General features: G+C 45.8%; 1 protein-coding gene across 5 annotated transcripts in view; it reads right to left on the bottom strand.

The window, feature by feature from the left end:
* Positions 1-18,312, bottom strand: part of ZNF470 (zinc finger protein 470) — a 40,480-nt gene extending 22,168 nt beyond the window's left edge. Inside the window, exons 1-6 of one of the 5 annotated variants that reach the window (XM_061140375.1) lie at positions 17,453-17,472; positions 12,975-13,063; positions 11,215-11,286; positions 10,302-10,428; positions 10,046-10,141; positions 5,846-7,908 (exon numbers count right to left, since the gene is read on the bottom strand). In XM_061140375.1, coding sequence (XP_060996358.1) covers positions 6,041-7,908; positions 10,046-10,141; positions 10,302-10,335 — 1,998 coding nt within the window. In that variant the 5' untranslated portion in view covers positions 10,336-10,428; positions 11,215-11,286; positions 12,975-13,063; positions 17,453-17,472 and the 3' untranslated portion in view covers positions 5,846-6,040. Of the gene's footprint in view, positions 1-5,845; positions 7,909-10,045; positions 10,142-10,301; positions 10,429-11,214; positions 11,287-12,974; positions 13,064-17,452; positions 17,699-17,845 lie in introns of those variants that run through there. The other 4 variants (XM_061140376.1, XM_061140372.1, XM_061140373.1 and 1 more) reach the window with 4 other exon arrangements.
* Positions 18,313-18,718: the final 406 nt, after the last annotated feature.

Genomic DNA, 18,718 nt, shown 5'->3' on the forward strand with positions numbered 1-18,718 from the left:
ACCCCCTCGCCCCTCCCCTCAGACCTCAATTCCCACCTGGGCCCTCCCGCCCTTCCCCTCAGCGCTCCCCTGGACCCCCGCGACCCCCTCGCCCCTCCCCTCAGACCTCAATTCCCACCTGGGCCCTCCCGCCCTTCCCCTCAGCGCTCCCCTGGACCCCCGCGACCCCCTCGCCCCTCCCCTCAGACCTCAATTCCCACCTGGGCCCTCACGCCCCTCCCCTCAGCGCTCCCCTGGACCCCCGCGACCCCCTCGCCCCTCCCCTCAGACCTCAATTCCCACCTGGTCCCTCACGCCCCTCCCCTCGGCCCTCCCCTGGACCCCCGCGACCCCCTCGCCCCTCCCCTCAGACCTCAATTCCCACCTGGTCCCTCACGCCCCTTCCCCTCAGCGCTCCCCTGGACCCCCGCGACCCCCTCGCCCCTCCCCTCAGACCTCAATTCCCGCCTGGGCCCTCCCGCCCTTCCCCTCAGCGCTCCCCTGGACCCCCGCGACCCCCTCGCCCCTCCCCTCAGACCTCAATTCCCGCCTGGGCCCTCCCGCCCTTCCCCTCAGCGCTCCCCTGGACCCCCGCGACCCCCTCGCCCCTCCCCTCAGACCTCAATTCCCACCTGGTCCCTCACGCCCCTCCCCTCAGCCCTCCCCTGGACCCCCGCGACCCCCTCGCCCCTCCCCTCAGACCTCAATTCCCACCTGGTCCCTCACGCCCCTCCCCTCGGCCCTCCCCTGGACCCCCGCGACCCCCTCGCCCCTCCCCTCAGACCTCAATTCCCACCTGGTCCCTCACGCCCCTCCCCTCGGCCCTCCCCTGGGCCCCCGCGACCCCCTCGCCCCTCCCCTCAGACCTCAATTCCCACCTGGTCCCTCACGCCCCTCCCCTCAGCCCTCCCCTGGACCCCCGCGACCCCCTCGCCCCTCACCTCAGACCTCAATTCCCACCTGGGCCCTCCCGCCCCTCCCCTCGGCCCTCCCGCCCCTCCCGCCCCTCCCCTCGGCCCTCCCCTGGGCCCTCACGCCCTCTCACCGCCGGTACACCCTCCCCTCAGCCCTCGGTTCCCACTCGGACCCTGGCGCCCCTCCCCTCAGCTCTCGCCTGGGCCCTCCCGCCCCTCTCCTCGCCCCTCACGCCCCTCCCTTCAGTCCGCACTCCTCTTCTCGGGACCGACCCCGCCCACTCTCCCTCTCCTCCCGCCCCTGCCCGGGCCGCCGCCGGACTCACCCACGCCGCTCGGTCTGGACAATGACCAGGCGCAGCGCGGCCTGGCCGACTACACTTCCCAGAAGCCCGCGCGCGGAGCGGAACCCACCCGAGACCCGACCGCGCCCCTCCACTCCCAGAGGCCCCCGCGGCACCGGAACCGCGGCCAATGGAAGTTGGATAGGACGAGGGAAGGAATCAAGGGCTGGGAAGAGAGAAGGAAAACGGAGAGAGAGTGGAGGAAGAGAGATGGGGGAGGGAAGGGCAGAAGAGTGGAGAGGAGAGGGACTGCTTAGAGAGGAAGAGGGATGAAGGAGAGAAAATTCCAGAAAAGGAGGGAGCCAGGTCCACCCATCTCCTGGGCTGGACTGAGGGATGGTTCTGGACAGCTTACTTAAGCGTGATATTATACAAAATAGCTGAATTAAACATACAAAGATGCAAAGTAACAAATGATCATAAGAAAAAAACAGCATTCACCCTTTTTATTATGGCTTCCCTGAGAGCTCAGTTGGTAAAGAACCCACCTGCAATGCAGGAGACCCCCAGGTTCGATTCCTGGGTCAGGCAGATGCGCCGGAGAAGGGGAGAGGATACTCACTCCAGTATTCTTGGTCTTCCCTTGTGGCTCAGCTGGTAAAGAATCTGTCTGCAATGCAGGAGACCTGGGTTTGATCCCTGGTTGGGAAGATCCCCTGGAGAAAGGAAAGGCTACCCACTCGAGTATTCCGGCCTGGAGAACTCCATGAACTGTATAGTCCGTGGAGTCGCAAAGAGTCAGATATGACTGAGCAACTGAACTTATATGCCAGCTCCTGTTGTTGGCGTTTTGATGACCTAAGAACGTGTTTAATCCTCACAACCAAGCTTCCAGACGAGACAGTGGTACAGACAAGAGAGGCGACACAGGAGCACCATGCGGGGGCTGGGCTGGGCCTCTTACACCATAAATCACAAAGCCAAGCACAAAAGCATTTGCTGAAATGTCTGGGTGGCCACAGAAATGTGAAGAGTCAGCCAGTCTTAAGTCATTAATGACTTCCATTAAATATTTTGACAAGTGTAGATACACATGCAGCTGTAAACAACAACAACAACAGAAATCACAGAGATCTAGTGTACCATTTATCTGGTTCCCATAAGGATGACATCTGTTGTTACCTAACCAGGTTCATTTGCCCAAGGCACAGCAAGAAAGACAAGGTCTGCAACAAGGAAAAGGTTTATTCCTAGGCAGCCAAGGAAGGAGCTGGGAGAACATTGCATCTGCCTCCCTGAGGGGAGGGGCTGGAGATATTTTGGGTTAAAGAAGTAGAGTGGTCAGGCATGGGGAAAGGTACTGGAGGTGGGGGAAAGGGAGACAATTTGTGTTCTGTGCAGAATGTTTGAGTTACTTGCTTCCTCATGTACTCAACTGTAGCACAGGGTATGGCCAGCTACTCAAAGGAAAAGGAGATTACAGTCAAAAGGAGAAGGCAAGGAAAACTGGGCAGAGAAAAACAGAAAAACATGTATTTAGGGATTTGTTTTTTATATTATGAGTTCACACTAGACTACAGGTCTGAAAAAATGCTTTTCATTTAGTATAGCACAACTATCTTTTATGATTATACACACATTTTTTTTCAACAGTTGCATGTAATTCTATTGAATGAATTCAGTGTAATTAACTTACCCATTTGCCCATGACCTAAAATTGCTAAGTTTATCATTAAAATTTTTCCCATTATACATTTACCTACCTTTGTACACTTTGGTTTCTGAGGAATATTGATTCAAATGGTCTATATCTATATAACAATTTATATAATGGGAAATGAAATTGCCTTGTTTTTCACACATTCACCAAAACTGGATTATTATCACTCTTCTATGGTTTAAATCAGTCTATTGGGGAAAAAAAGTAGATTATATTATCACTTTATTTTGCATTGCCTTGATTACTAATGATAGTGGGTAATTTTCTTTTGCTGTTTTAATATCAGGGAGTATTGCCCTTTGTCATATTTGTTGTAAACATTTTTTTTCAGTCTTCCATTTATCTCTTAACTGATGGTTTCACACAGAAGTGTTACTCAGTTTGATGTCACCTCCTGCATTATGTGTAATGCTTACGAAAGTGTGCCTCAAAGCAAGGTTACAGAAATATTCTGTTTTTCTTGCACTTTAGTACTGTACATTTAGCTCTCTAATCTGTCAGAACTTCATCAGGTGCAAAGCACACATCTACGTTTTTCCAGAGAGCTAACTGTCCCAAGGCCATCTGATGAATCTGCCTTCGCCCCACTGAAATGAAAAATCCCTTTTATCATATATAAGGGCAATCAAAAATCTCCACATGCTCTTGGTAAGACCACCCATCTCCTAGCCTCTATGCCCAAGTAAAGAGGAAGCCCCAAACTCCATTTTCCAGTGGTTGTGTCCTCCGGACACGGGCTCCCCTCACGTGGCCTTAGGCGGCAGCCAAGAGGAAACAGGAGAGCTCCGGATGCTCCAGGAGCCTCCAGAGGTGTGCAGTGCTCCAGGTACGTGCTCCCCTGGAGCAAGAGCACCGCTGAAGGGCAGGGGACCTGTGTTTAGGTGATGGTTACCCAACCCTGAACTTAGAAAAGTCACTGAATTTTTTTTTTTCATTTATTTATTTATTTTTTTTAAGTCACTGAATTTTATCTATGCATATATATGGCTTCCTAAGTGGTTCAGTGGTAAAGAACCCTCCTGCTAACATAGGAGACACATGAGACTCGGTTTCCATTCCTGGGTCAGGAAGGTACACTGAAGGAGGAAATGGCAACCCACTCCAGTGTTCTTGCCTGGAATAGTCCATGGAGAGAGAAGCCTGACTGGCTACAGTCCAGGGCATCGCAGAGAGTCACACACGCGCACACACACACACGCGCACACACACACACACACACGCCTCACAGCAGTGAAAGTACTGAGTCCCAACCACTGGACTGCCAGGGAATTCCTTGAATCATATACTTTACATGGGCGAGTCACAGCTCAGTAACACTGCTGCCAAAACAAAACGAAAACATTTGATCCCTGGTCAGGGAACTAGATCCCTTATGCTGCAACTGAAGATTCTGCATGCTGCAACTAAGACCCAGCACAGCCAAATATATATAAAGGAAAAAAATAAAAACAAAAACCTCTAACAGCCTCTAAACCACGATTCACAACGGGTGAAAAGAACTCTCATGAACCCTGTTAAACCATCAGTTCTCCCTGAATCACTCAAAGCATCGTAATTATCCACTTTGAGACTATCACAATTATTCTCATTCTGTCCTTTGTGGCTGACATTTTTCCCCTAGTTCTTCCCTCATTCCTTGGCTTTAATGCCCATATGTTCTGGGGGAGTAAGGCATCCCCGGCCAGAACCCTGGATCCCCCTGGATCCCGCTTTAGATCATTTGGCATCATGGTACACGTCACATACTTATGATATAGTATTGCATTTCAAGTTTTAGTTTGCTTTTTCCCACTAGATCTGCAAGATCAAACTTTTTTTGGTACATTTCGCACCTTGCTGCATCCCCAGTACCCAAAACAGTGCCTGGAACATTAGTAAATGTTCAACTAATCTTAATTTAATGAGCATTACAGAACTATACTTCTTGCTATATCACAATACCATACAGATGGTCAAAATGAGCCTGTCAACTTACACATTTGGACTTCTACTGGAATACAAGTGAATTCACATATTTAACTTGGGGAGAAATGTCTTTGCCAGACTCAGTGTGTCTATACAGAGACATGTCTAGCTTTTCATTTCCTCTGCTTTTTAATATTTAAAGAATATTTGTTTTAACATCTACGTTCATAAGCCAACTGCAATATATATGTTTTCCTGTTTTGGTATTTGTCTTGTCAGTCTCACAGAACAAGATGGGAAGCTTTACTGTATTTATTTTATATGCTAGAACAATTCAGTGTCACAGGAATTGTCTGTGGTACGTTCCCACAGTTGATAGTTTTGAACTATCTTTTGGAGTTTATTTCATGGCTATTAACCTACTCAAGTTTTCTAGCTGGTGCATTTTAGTTTTTTTTTTAATACTCTCCCCTGGCAAGTCCCACATTCTATCAAATGTTTTTGTTCTAACTGGCCTAGTCTCACTTCTAAGTGCCAGGTGAGGTGAGATTTCCTCATCAATGATGCTAGATGTCTCCTCTTTTTTAAGCCTTATTCTGCTAAAGGTTGTTGTTCTTTAGTCACTATCTACTGTCTGACTCTTTTGTGACCACATGGACTGTAGCCCACCAGGCTCCTCTGTCCATGGAATTTCCCAGGCAAGAATGTGGACTGGGTTGCCATTTCCTCCTCCAGTAGATGTCTTTTTATTCATTCATACAGAAGGAGGAGCAAGCCACCGTGTTAACTTGAATATCATAGAATCTTTCAATTCTGAATGTGCTCATCTTTCCGACCTACAAGGAGAGTAAAGAGTTCTCTGTCTACTGTAAAGTTTTAGGCTTCTTAATCTTGACCTACTGGCTCATTATACTTATAGCTGAACATCCCTGTAAGGAAATCTCTACCTTAACGGCACTAACTGTAAGTCTAGGATAGCATGCTAAATGCTTTAAGTGGATTACCTGGTATATTTTTCAAAATAAGTGTTTTAAATGGAAAAGTAACATGAATAAATTCTTTATTTTTAAAAGATTCAGTTGGCTACAGTGTTAAAAATGCACCTGAGGGGAGCAAAAGGAAATATGGTTGTAACGCTATGCAGAAATCCAAATGAGATGGCTGCATCTTGGACTGTGATAATGGCACGCTGCGCTGGAAAAAAGTGATAGAGTCTAGAAATGTCTAGAAGATTGAAACTAGAGGACATGGTGGTAGGAAGAGGAGGGAATCACCGCGGATGACTCTCCAGTATGAATTCGCTGATGGTGAGCAAGATGTACAGTCTGCCGAAACGCCTTTCCACATGCTTTACACTCATACGGCCTTTCTCCAGTGTGAATCCTCCTGTGCAGCGTCAGATGGGCAATCTGGCTGAAGGCCTTGTTGCATTCCTTACACTCGTAAGGCTTCTCTCCTGTGTGAATTCTCTGATGCAGAGTAAGGGATTTACGATGACTAAAGGCTTTCCCACAGAGGTTGCATTTGTAAGGCTTCTCGCCCGTGTGACACCTTTGGTGACAGATCAGGGATGCCCTCTGTCTGAATGCCTTCCCACATTCGAGACACGCATAGGGTCTTTTGCCAGTGTGAAGTCTCTGATGTTGGGCAAGATAGGAGCCATCACTGAAGGCCTTCCCACACTGAAAACATTCATAAGGCTTCTCGCCAGTGTGAACTCTCTGGTGCTGAATAAGGTGAGCAATCTGACTGAAGGCCTTACCACATTCCTTACATTCATACGGTTTCTCTCCAGTGTGTATCTTCTGATGCTGTGCGAGATGGGCATTCTGGCTGAAGGTTTTGCTGCATTCCTTACATTCGTAAGGTTTCTCCCCAGTGTGGATTCTCTGATGGTGGGCAAGGTGCGTGCTCTGCCGAAAAGCTTTCCCACATTCCTTACATTCATAGGGTTTCTCTCCAGTATGGACTCTCTGATGAAGAGTGAGTGAGCCACGATGGCTAAAGGCTTTCTCACAGACACTACATTCATAGGGTTTCTCTCCTGTATGAATTCTCTGATGGACGGTCAGGGACGAGCCATGGCTAAAAGCCTTTCCACACACATTACATTTGTAGGGTCTCTCTCCAGTGTGAATTCTCTTATGCTGGATAAGTCCTATGTGATCGGTGAAAGCTTTCCCACAGTCAATACAATCAAAGGGCTTTTCTCCAGTGTGACAGTACCTTCGATGACGTATAAGAGAAGCGTTCTGCCGGAAGGCTTTCCCACAGTCGATGCATTTGTAGGGTCTCTTTCCAGTGTGAATCCTTCGATGATGAGCAAGGGATGAACAATCACTAAAGGCCTTCCCACATTCGATACACTCATAGGGTTTCTCTCCAGTGTGAACTCTCTGGTGTTGGGCAAGATGTGCTAGCTGGCTGAAGGCTTTGTTACACTGCTGACACCGATAAGGTTTCTCTCCAGTATGAACTCTCTGATGTTGAATGAGATGGGCATTCTGGCTGAATGCTTTTCCACACTCGGTACATTTGAAGGGTTTTTCTCCTGTGTGGATTCTCTGATGCTGAGCAAGGTGGGCACTCTGGCTAAAGGCTTTTCTGCATTCGAGACATTCATAGGGTTTCTCTCCAGTATGAATTCTCTGATGAAGAGTAAGAGTTGAGATTTTGCTGAAAGTTTTCTCACAGTCATTACATTTCAAAAGTTTCTTTTCTCCATAGACCTGCTTGTCTTTTTGCACAAAGGAATGTGTCTTTAAGCTTTTCTTATCTGTGTCAAAATTACATATTCTCTCTTTGATGGGAAATACCTGTTTTATATAACACAATGTATTCAGATGAAAAATTGTCCCAGATTTATTAAAGTGGTCTCCTTTCTCAATAAGGGTATCTATATGACTGACTGTCTCTTGCCTAAAATGTGTCTTTGGACTTACCAGCTCCCTCTCAAACAGGCCTTCATATTTCCAGTTTTCCCCTAATGTGGAACATTCAAGGTCATAGCTTGTAAGTCTTTCCATTATCATTGCTTGAGATAACTGTTCCTCATAGATATCCTCGTTTAGAGATAATTCCTTTTTCATCCATACATACTCCAAGTCTGAAAGATATTAAGAAAGCAAATGTCTCCTTTATTTAATGCTTGAAGAACAGAAACTTGCAAAACAAAACCATGTGAATCACAACAGTTGCCGAAGCCTATAAAGGGACATGTTTTTGACAGTTCTTCAAGTCAGGTGGTGTGACCATCTTTGCATTTCTAGAATAAACCCTCCTTGGCTATGGTATATTATTTCAACATGACTTTTTATTTAAGATATTGCGCCAGTATTTATTATTGCATTAATAATTCCCTTTTTTGGGATGCTATTTTGGTATCAAATGTTACACTATCTTCACAATAACATTTTAAAATAGTTCTCCTTTTTATTCTCTGTCAAGGAAAACTTCAAACAATGATTTGTTTCTTTACAAGCTTTATATAATTACTGTGTGAAACTATTTGGGGTTAATTGCTTCTTTTTTGGGAGGAGGCAGTTCTTAATGACTTCCTACATATTTTTAGTGGTACCTGGTCTGTTCAAATTTTCTATCTCTGGTGTCAGTTCTGGTAATTATAGTCTCATAAAGCATCATCCATTTCATTCAGATTTTCAAATTATTTACAAATAGTGGAGTTTCAAAAATGGATTCATATGATTCTTTTAAGTACTTAGGCATCATTTACCATTATTTCTTTCCCTATGTCTTCTCTCATTTGTCCTGACAGTTTATATACTTTTATCTCTAGCAATATAAATCACTATGTGTAACTTATTTCAGTTGTCCTGAGGGTCATTGTTTTTTCTAATATCTTGAATTGAATGCTTAATTCATTTAAAATTTATTTATCGTTTATTAACATACAGTTTTAGTGGCCTACCAACATCCAATTCTTGAAACTCTGAGAACTGAAAGCAGGAAAAGGCCACACACAAGCCTCAGAATAAACTAACCTCCTCACTTGAAGCTCATTTCCCTGCAACATATGTCCACAGGCTCTCATCCATTGCTCTAAACCAGAAAAACAGCTTTTAAGCAGGACAGGGTAAAAAAAAACTAATAAACTGAAGAAAGTAACCTGAGCCAAAAAATTCTAGTAAGTACAGTAAAAGGGAGAAGACAAAGAGGAAGGAAGGAGATAACATTAGTGAGTTAATTTCTTCATCTTTCATATGGGTATCAAAAGATGTTATTTTGAATCTCAAGTGGATGAGTTTTAAAATGCAAATTAAAAAATACATGAAGTCATAAAGTTAACAACTTTTAGAACTAAACTTTTTCAATTCAAGGAGTGCAATGGTGTGAAGGGGGATTAGAGAAGAAGCACAGACAGCAAAACAAAAAGAAATAACAACAATAAAAAAGAAACAACAAAGAGAAAAATGATTAAAAGCAGAGAGAAAAACATAGCTATATACTGGCTAACTTGACAAGTCACATTTTAAAGGAAGGAAAATATTTAAACAAGTTTGAAAAACTAGACACAAACCTGTCTGAAGAATTAAAAAATGGCTCAAAATCAGGAATAATTATAACAATATAGTACTTGAGCAGAACTAGGTAAACATCAGTGGAACACAACAGAGTTCAGAAAATCAGAGTGGCAGAAAATCAGTAAAGGTAAAGGTGGTATGTTGTACCAGTGGGGAAGAGAAGAAAAGACCCACTTAAAAAATACCAGTAGAGGACTTCCCTGGTAGGCCAGTGGTTTAGAATTGGACTGCCAATGCAGGGGACATGGGTTCGATCCCTGGTCTGGGAAAACCCCACATGATGCAGGGCAACTAAGCCTGCACACCACAACTACTAGGCCCACGTCCTGTGACTATTAAAGCTTGCTCACCTAGAGTCCATGCTCTGCAACAAGGGAAGCCACCCCAATGAGAAGCCCGTGCACGGCAGTGAAGGGCAGCCCCCCTGCACACTGCAGCTAGAGAAAGTCTGCGGCGCAGCAACAAGGACCAGGACAGCCAAAAATAAACAGACATATAAAGGCTGTGTATGCGTGTGTGCTCGGTCGCTCAGTTGTAGCCCAAGAGGCTCCTCTGTCCATAAAATTCAAAATGGTACAAAAAATAGTTGTAGAACAAAAAGTTTCAACTTGGGAAGGACTTTGAGAGGTATTCTCCAACAAGTATCAGAGGGAAGAAACACCTTTAGAGTTGTTTTCCTAGCTCTAGTCATCCTGCATTTACCTGCGCACAGGCCTCTTGTCAACTCTCCTTTCATCGTCCAGGGCTCTTTATCTTGCTCCAGTAAGGAGATCACATCTGGTTTAGAAACGCAAAGACCTGCATGTAAGAGAAAACAAGAAAATGACCTATGCTGTGGGTATTCCAGAGCTACATGGTACTGAGGGAAGAGAAACATTGTAGGAAAATGTTGATGAGGACATGAGACCACTGAGGCGGAAAGACTCCTAAGGGGAGACATGAGGAGGCATGTTCTCACCCAGTGAAGCCAGGTTGCTGTAGTTCTCTAACATCACTTTCTTGTACAGAGTCCTTTGAGCAAGAGTCAGCCACTCCCACTCATCTTGGGAGAAGTCGATGGCTACATCCGTGAAAGTCACTGCGTCCTGAAATGACACAAATGTCCTCTTGCACGATTAGTGTTCATCCCCTGACTTAGCTGGCTCTAGGGTTGTAAGTGAGGAAAAAAAAAACTGGGTGAGTCATTGCAGTGGGGTGTCTAAATGATAGAGATCAAGTAGTTAGTTGAACTGAACAACTTTTCTGCCTAGTTACACTGTACATATTAGGAAAAAGAAAAATACAGAAATGCTCTCCGCTCTTAAAGCATTTTATGGTGTGAGGAGATATTCTCACATGAAAAAATGTTGACTGCATTCAAAACAGAGTATCATGGGAATTTTGGTTACCTGATGCAAAGAGCCAACTCATTGGGAAAGACCCTAACGCTGGGAAAGATTGACAGCAGAAGGAGAAGGGGACAACAGAGGATGAGATGGTTAGAAAGCATCCCCGACTCAATTCACATGAATTTGAGCAAACTCCAGGAGACAGTGGAGGACAAGGAAGCCTGGTGTGCTGCAGTCCATGGGGTCACAAAGACCAGGGCACAACTTAGTGACTGAACAACAACGACGACAATCATGGGAATTTCCCTGGCAGTCCAGTTGTTAAGACTCCATGCTCCCACTGCAGGGGACATGGGTTCAGTCCCTAAGATCCTGCCTGCCTTGCAGTGCAGCCAAAAACACAACACAACAGAACAAATAAAAACCCTAGAATATTATGAAGCAGTAAACTATTTCATATGTTAGAAGTTAGCTCACTTTTCTACATGGAGAAACAAAAGAGCTCTGGGACTGCAATACAAAGTTTCAAGGAATGAGGCTGACCTGATGAGCGTGACTTCAAGCTCCACAATATATTCTAAGAAATCTTAGTGTTCTCGAGATACTGAGGTATGCCTAAAAAATGAAAGAAAAAATGCCTAGCAATACTATTCTCTTTTGAAATACAAATATATTTGGATTAGGAGAGAACTCATTCGGCAAACTGTTTTCTGATAATCTGCTGAGAAGGATCAGGAGAGATCATACGAGATAAGCACATGACAAGCAACCTGGGTTTTGTTACGTGAGCTGAATTTATAACCAACTATGAAGTGAGGCTGATTCTAGGGTTGATGGGATATTTTCCATTCCTCTTTTTGTGATTTCATTTATATCAATATCTTAGAATGAGTTTTAAATATACACCAGTCTTGAATAAGACCAGAGGAAAAGGTCAGATTAGTCAAAGAGTTCATTCTCTGGCACTGGCCAGCTGGGTGATCTATGCCAAGTTGATGAACCCCTTCGTGCTTCAAGATTTCCCTCCTAAAAGAATGGGGATAATTTCAGTGCATACCTTAGAGCAGCACTGTGAGAATTAAATGAAGTAACAGGCACAGTGCAGGCTAAGTACTCAAGAATTGTTATTGACGATAATGATGAAGGAAAGATGGGAATAAAAGAAGAGGAGGCCAGAAAGAGGTGAAACATTTGGTTTAATACTTCAATAAAAGCTTTGCTTGTATTTTTACTAGTTTCAGTATGTTATGGTAGTTAAGAACATGGCTGTGGTGGTGTCTCACAGAAATAATTCTCATAAACACACAGGATTATGAGAGAGAGTGCAGGGAGAGCTCATGGAAGAACAACTCCCTGAGGAAACTGCTGAGAGCACGTTTATTAGAAGCTCATCTGACGGAGCTCAGCGGAGGATGACAAAAACCGGAAATCAAGCACAAAGGCAAACATCTGAGGGAAATGGAATGCGCGTGTACACAACTTCTTTGAGGTCAGCCAAGGATCAGACGGGATTCACAAGGAGTTGTTCTGTGTGCAGAACAACATCTGCAGTGGGCTGAGGTGTCAGCCAAAATATCTGTCTTATGGGCATGAGCAAGGTTACACAAGAAACAGCACAGCTACAAGACAGCAGAGCTCATAGGAAAGGATATTCTCCCACACGTGGTCGCTGAAGCCAGTACACCTATGTTCAAGTCCTGTTCTGCTCAGCAAACCTAAGCTATTAGTCTGGTTTTCAACCACTTAAGATATTTTAAATTAAAAAGAACAGTTGATTGCATTTACATAGAAATATCACTGCCTTGATGGACATGAGTTTAAGTAAGCTCTGGGAGTTGGTGATGGCCAGGGAAGCCTGGCGTGCTGCAGTCCATGGGGTTGCAAAGAGTCGGACACGACTGAGCAACTGAACTGATCTACCATTTCCGCTGCTGCTGCTGTTAAGTCGTGTCAGTCATGTCCGACCCTGCGCAACCCCATAGACGGCAGCCCAACAGGCTGCCCCGTCCCTCGGATTCTCCAGGCAAGAATACTGGAGTGGGTTGCCATTTCCTCCTCCAATGCATGAAAGTGAAAAGTGAAAGTGAAGTCGCTCAGTCGTGTCCGACCCATAGCGACCCCATGGACTGTAGCCCACCAGGCTCCTCTGTCCATGGGATTTTCCAGGCAAGAGTACTGGAGTGCGGGTGCCATTGCCTTCTACACTTCCTTAAATCCCAATGTTCCAATTTTCAGAAGAAAATAAACCTGCCAAAATCCTGAAAAGCAAGCTAGTACTTTAGGAGAAAAAAGGGAATACTAACCAGGGACATGGCTTTAAGAAGTTCAATTCCCATCATCTCTTCATCCTGGCTCCTCATGTGGAGAAGGGCTTTACCCCGAGAGGGCAGAGCTGGGAGGAGGAGAAAGCAATGAGGAGAAACTGAGTGACTCTGATAGTCACAGCCCAGAAACATTTCCCTTCAGCTCCCTCTGTTCTCTACTCCATGATCCTATTCCCACTGCACCCTCCTCTCACAGTCCAGGAAGTTGCGAGGAAACCTTTAATTTACAGCTGGGGTTCTGCTCTGCTCTGGATTTTCACAATCCAGAGCTAAGCACAATCTCTTTCTCACCCAAATCCACCCTTTCATTAACAATAGAGATGTCTGAGGTGTGCTGCATATATTAAAACTCTTATTTGACCTTCAGAAACTTCAACAAAAACGGGGGATCTTGTCACAGTTTCACACATGAAAGCTCTGGGAAGTGTAGTCTTTTGCACAAGTCACAAGCTTGTAAACAGTGGAGCCTAGTCACCAACGTAGATCTGCCTGACTCTTCCACCCAAGTTATTTACTCAAGCAGACACCAGAATATAACAGAAAAAATCCCCCATGTATAACTAACTACTAAGGATTTGCAAAGAGTCCATGAGACTTGACTTCCCGAGAAAGAAGTATTATTATCTTGGTTACAACAGAGTTCACGTGGCTTGCAGAGAGCTGGACCAGAAACCTGTCAGGAGGCTCAGGTTCCCGTTTTGCTTTGGGACAAACTATTTAGTTCTGAAGAAGTCCCCTGTGCCCCTGAGCCAAGCTTCTTCAATCAGGAAGAGCATAAAAATATCTGACTTGATTCTGGTTTCTTTCTTCTAAACTCCAGTGCTTTTTCAAAGCATTATAATGATGATTAAAAGAACGAACACTTATTAAGCACTGGTTATTATGTGGTAGGGACTACATCACGTACTTCGCAGGTATGAGCTCACTTAATCCCTATAACAGTCTTATGATGTATATAATATCATCCTCATTTTACATAACAAAAGCTGGATCTGAAAGTTTAAAGGAAAAAACTCCTGCAGTGGAGGTCTTGGGATCTGAACTCTTGAAGTTATTTAACCCTCTCAGGGTCAGTTTCTCAACTGTCAAAGGTGGTTAAGAACGTCACCTCAAGCAGTTGTGGAGGGGCTTACATGAGACCCAGTAGGAGGGGGACTCTAGACTCAGCCTGTCCTGGATGTGAACCCTGGCTCCTCCACTTACTGATTACTTATTCCTTCTATGCGTCAGTATCCTCATCTGTAAAAAGGAGACAAGAGAGCTTCCACTTCATACTGTTTTGAGGTTTGGTGTTAATATCCCCCAAAGGTCTTAGAACCGTGTCTGGCCTAGAGAAAGCGCTCAGTAAACATTAGCTACCGTTACTGCATGCAGAAAATCAAGTGAAGAACAATAAGGCTATGGGCACTTCCCCCCCCCACCCCCCCCCCCGCCCTTTACTCACTCTGGTTGTGACAGAGAAGTGTGAGGTAGGAATGGGGAGTACTTTTATTCACCTACTAAAAGGTGACTAAGCCATGGAAAGGCTGGGATCCCTCAGAACTCCCAAAATGAGGCTGTGAATCTCGCCTTCCTCCCATGTCTCATCCCGGGGGTAAACGGGACAGGACTCTAACAGGTTTTTTAATTCATTAATTTTTACTTGGAGGATTATTGCTTTACAATGTTGTACTGATTTCTAACATACATCGACATGAATCAGCCATAGGTATACACATGTTCCCTCCCATCTTGAATCTCCCTTCTACCACACCTCTAGGTCATTAGAGCACCTGGTTTGAGTACCCTGCATCACATGGCAAATTCCCACTAGATATCTATTTTACACATGGTAATATATATGTTTCCATGGGACTCTCTCTATTCCCCACCCTCTCCTTCCCCAGTTGTGTCCACAAGTCTGATCTCTATGTCTGCCTCTCTACTGCTACCAGGCAAATAGGATCATCAGTACCATTTTTCTAGACTCCATATGTATGTGTTAATATATGATATTTGTTTTTCTTTCTGACTCACTTCACTCTGTATAACAGGCCCCAGGTTCATACACCTCATTAGAACTGACTCAAATACCTTCCTTTTTATAGCTGAGTATCAAATCCCTTATGATTATACAGTGGAAATGACAAACAGACTCACGGGATTAGATCTGATGGACAGAGTGCCTGATGAACTATGGATGGAGGTTCGTGACATTGTACGTGATGCGGTGATCAAGACCATCCCCAAGAAAAAGAAATGCAAAAAGGCAAAATGGTTGATGGGGCCTTACAAATAACTGAGAAAAGAAAAGAAGCTAAAGGCAAAGGAGAAAAGGAAAGATATATCCATTTGAATGCAGAGTTCCAAAGAATATCAAGAAGAGATAAGAAAGTCTTCTTCAGGGATCAATGCAAAGAAATAGAGGAAAATAATAGAATGGAAAAGACTAGAGATCTCTTCAAGAAAATTAGAGATACCAAGGCAACACTTCATGCAAAGATGAGTACAATAAAGGACAGAAATGGTATGGACCTAACAGAAGCAGAAGATATTAAGAAGAGGTGGGAAGAATGCACACAGCTATACAAAAAAGATCTTCATGACCCAGATAACCATGATAATCCAGATAATGATGTGATCACTCACCTAGAGCCAGACATCCTGGAATGCGAAGTCAACTGGGCTTTAGGAACCATCACTACAAACAAAGCTAGTGGAGGTGATGGAATTCCAGCTGAACTATTTCAACTCCTGAAACATGATGCTGTGAAAGTGCTGCATTCAATATGCCAGCAAATTTGGAAAACTCAGCAGTGGCCACAAGACTGGAAAAGGTCAGTTTTCATTCCAATCCCAAAGAAAGGCAATGCCAAAGAATGCTCAGACTACCTCACAATTGCACTCATCTCACACGCTAGCTAAGTAATGCTCAAAATTCTCCAAGCCAGGCTTCAACAGTATGTGAACCGTGAACTTCCAGATGTTCAAGCTGGTTTTAGAAAAGGCAGAAGAACCAGAGATCAAATTGCCAACATCTGCTGGATCATCAAAAAAGCAAGAGAGTTCCAGAAAAAACATCTACTTTTGCTTTATTGACTACGCCAAAGTCTTTGACCGTGTATCACAACAAACTGTGGAACATTCTTCAAGAGATAGGAATACCAGACCTCCTGACCTGCCTCCTGAGAAATCCGTATGCAGGTCAAGAAGCAACAGTTCTAACTGGACATGGAAGAGCAGACTGGTTTCTAATCAGGAAAGAGTGCGTCAAAGCTGTATATTGTCTCTTTGCTTGTTTAACTTATATGCAGAGTACATCATGAGAAACGCTAGACTGGATGAAGCACAAGCTGGAAACAAGACTGCCAGGAGAAATATCAATAACCTCAGATATGCAGATGACACCACCCTTATGGCAGAAAGTGAAGAAAACTAAACAGCCTCTTGATGAAACTGCAAGAGGAGAGTGAAAAAGTCGGCTTAAAACTCAACATTCAGAAAACTAATATCATGGCATCAGGTCCCATCACTTCATGGCAAATAGATAGGGAAACAATGGAAACAGTGAGACTTTATTTTCTTGGGCTCCAAAATCACCGCAGCTGGTGACTGCAGCCATGAAATTAAAAGATGCTTGCTCCTTGGAAGAAAACCTATGACCAACCTAGACAGCATATTAAAAAGCAGAGACATTACTTTACCAACAAAGGTCCGTTGAGTCAAAGCTATGGTTTTTCCAGTAGTCATGTATGGATGTGAGAGTTGGACTATAAAGAAAGCTGAGCACAGAAGAAATTGATGCTTCTGAATTGTGGTGCTGAAGACTCTTCAGAGTCCCTTGGACTGCAAGGAGATCCAACAAGTAAATCCTAAAAGAAATCAGTCCTGAATATTCTTTGGAAAGATTGATGCTGAAGCTGAAACTCTAATACTTTGGCCACCTGATGCCAAGAACTGACTCACTGGAAAAGACGCTGATGCTGGGAAAGATGGAAGGCGGGAGGAGAAGGGGATGACAGAGGATGAGATGGTTGGATGGCATCACCGACTCAATGGACATGAGTTTGAGTAAACTGCAGGAGTTGGTGATGGACAGGGAAGCCTGGCACGCTGCAGTCCCTGGGGTCGCAAAGTCAGACACGACTGAGCGACTGCACTGAACTGAATATTCCGACACTAACAGATTAAAAAAAAAAAAAATTAAATACTGAGGTCCTCCTTGAAGAGCAGCAGAGCACTCAGAGGTAATGTTGTAATTGTGAATGCTCTCTCCCCTCGGTCCTTGGAGACATCCACACAGACCTCTAAGAGGAGGGCAAGTCAAGGTCCCTCCCTGAATTCAGCTCCATACTCTGGTCCTAGGTGACCGTTCAAATTTTTGAACTTCTGTGTCCACCGCAGTCTGAGGCCAGGGCCATCATCCTCCAGTCCCTGAGCCCACGAGCAGCAACCCCAATCCCAATTTCCACTCTTACCTCCATACTCAGGCCCGTGGACATGTATGGTGTCCCGATTTCCACATCCTCCAGGCGGGCAGGCAAGAAAAGCTTCAGGCAAGAAGGTGCCCCGACCGGGCACCTTCCCAAGATTCCCAGGCTTTGGGCCACACCGAACTTTCGGTGGGAGAGTCGGGCGTGCTGGACTGGAGTGGGATGGTCTCCTCCGGGGGCGCTTCCAGCTCTCAGCCACGTAAAATCCTTCATTCGTTCTAGTACACGCTGCTGGGACAGGCAAAGTGCACAAGAGACGCGCGCAGAAACACGAGTCCCAGTCACACACCAGCCTCCTCCGCGGCCCGCTAGTCACGTGTCACACCTGCACACACACACACACACACACACACACACACCCTCTATCCACACACGTACCCGCCTCCTCTTCTCGGTCACACCCTCCACGCACTTCCGTCACGGTCGCCAAGTCACGCGCGCACGATCACGACTCCCGCCCTCCCGCGCGCAGGCCGAAACGCCGACCCCGTGGCGCCTCCCCGGGCCCGGCTCAGCAGCGGTCGCCACCCGGACCGGACTCTCTTCCTCAGAACCGGCCAGACTCGGTGCGGGCTTCACGTCCTCGCCAGAGGTGGGCGGGTCCTCACAGCACAAGGGCCCCTGGGAAATGTAGTCCCAATAGGGACGCCGGCTTTCTTAAGTCGGGCGACCAGGGTTCCAACTCTGCCCTGCCTGGTGCCCGCTGCCCTCTGCCCCCTCTCGGTGCCTCCTGTTCCGGAATGGGGCGGCCTAGAAGCCTTACAGCTCCGACTCTGAGTCCCAGAAATACTGGCTACCTCCATGAAGGGAGCGGAGTCCCGGGGGCTTCTGGGAGCCGTCTCCGGGCTCGGAGTGCGCAGGCGCAGCTGTCAGGCTCAGCGAGCCGAGGTCGGGGTAGCGGTGGTCGATAGTGGGCGGGGTCACAGGGTGCGTGGAGCGCGCAGGCGCCTGGGGCCGGGGGGATGGTGTACGAAGTGGGCGGAGCCTCCAGGATAGAACGCGATTGGAGATTTCAGATTTCTCCTGATGCTTTACAACTGTGTATACATATGTGGTGGCTGGGGTCGCGGGCAAGGGGAGGCAGGTAATTTCCAAAGGTCTGCAGATTGAAGAGGACTTCCTAAGGGGCGCTAGTGGTAAAGAACCCACCTACCAATGCAGGAGACATAAGAGACACGGGTTGGATCTGTGGATTGGGAAGGTCCCCTGGGGCAACCCACTCCAGTATTCTTGCCTGGAGAATCCCATGGA

Source organism: Dama dama, chromosome 4, assembly GCF_033118175.1.
Source record: "Dama dama isolate Ldn47 chromosome 4, ASM3311817v1, whole genome shotgun sequence".
Lineage (NCBI taxonomy): Eukaryota > Metazoa > Chordata > Mammalia > Artiodactyla > Cervidae > Dama > Dama dama.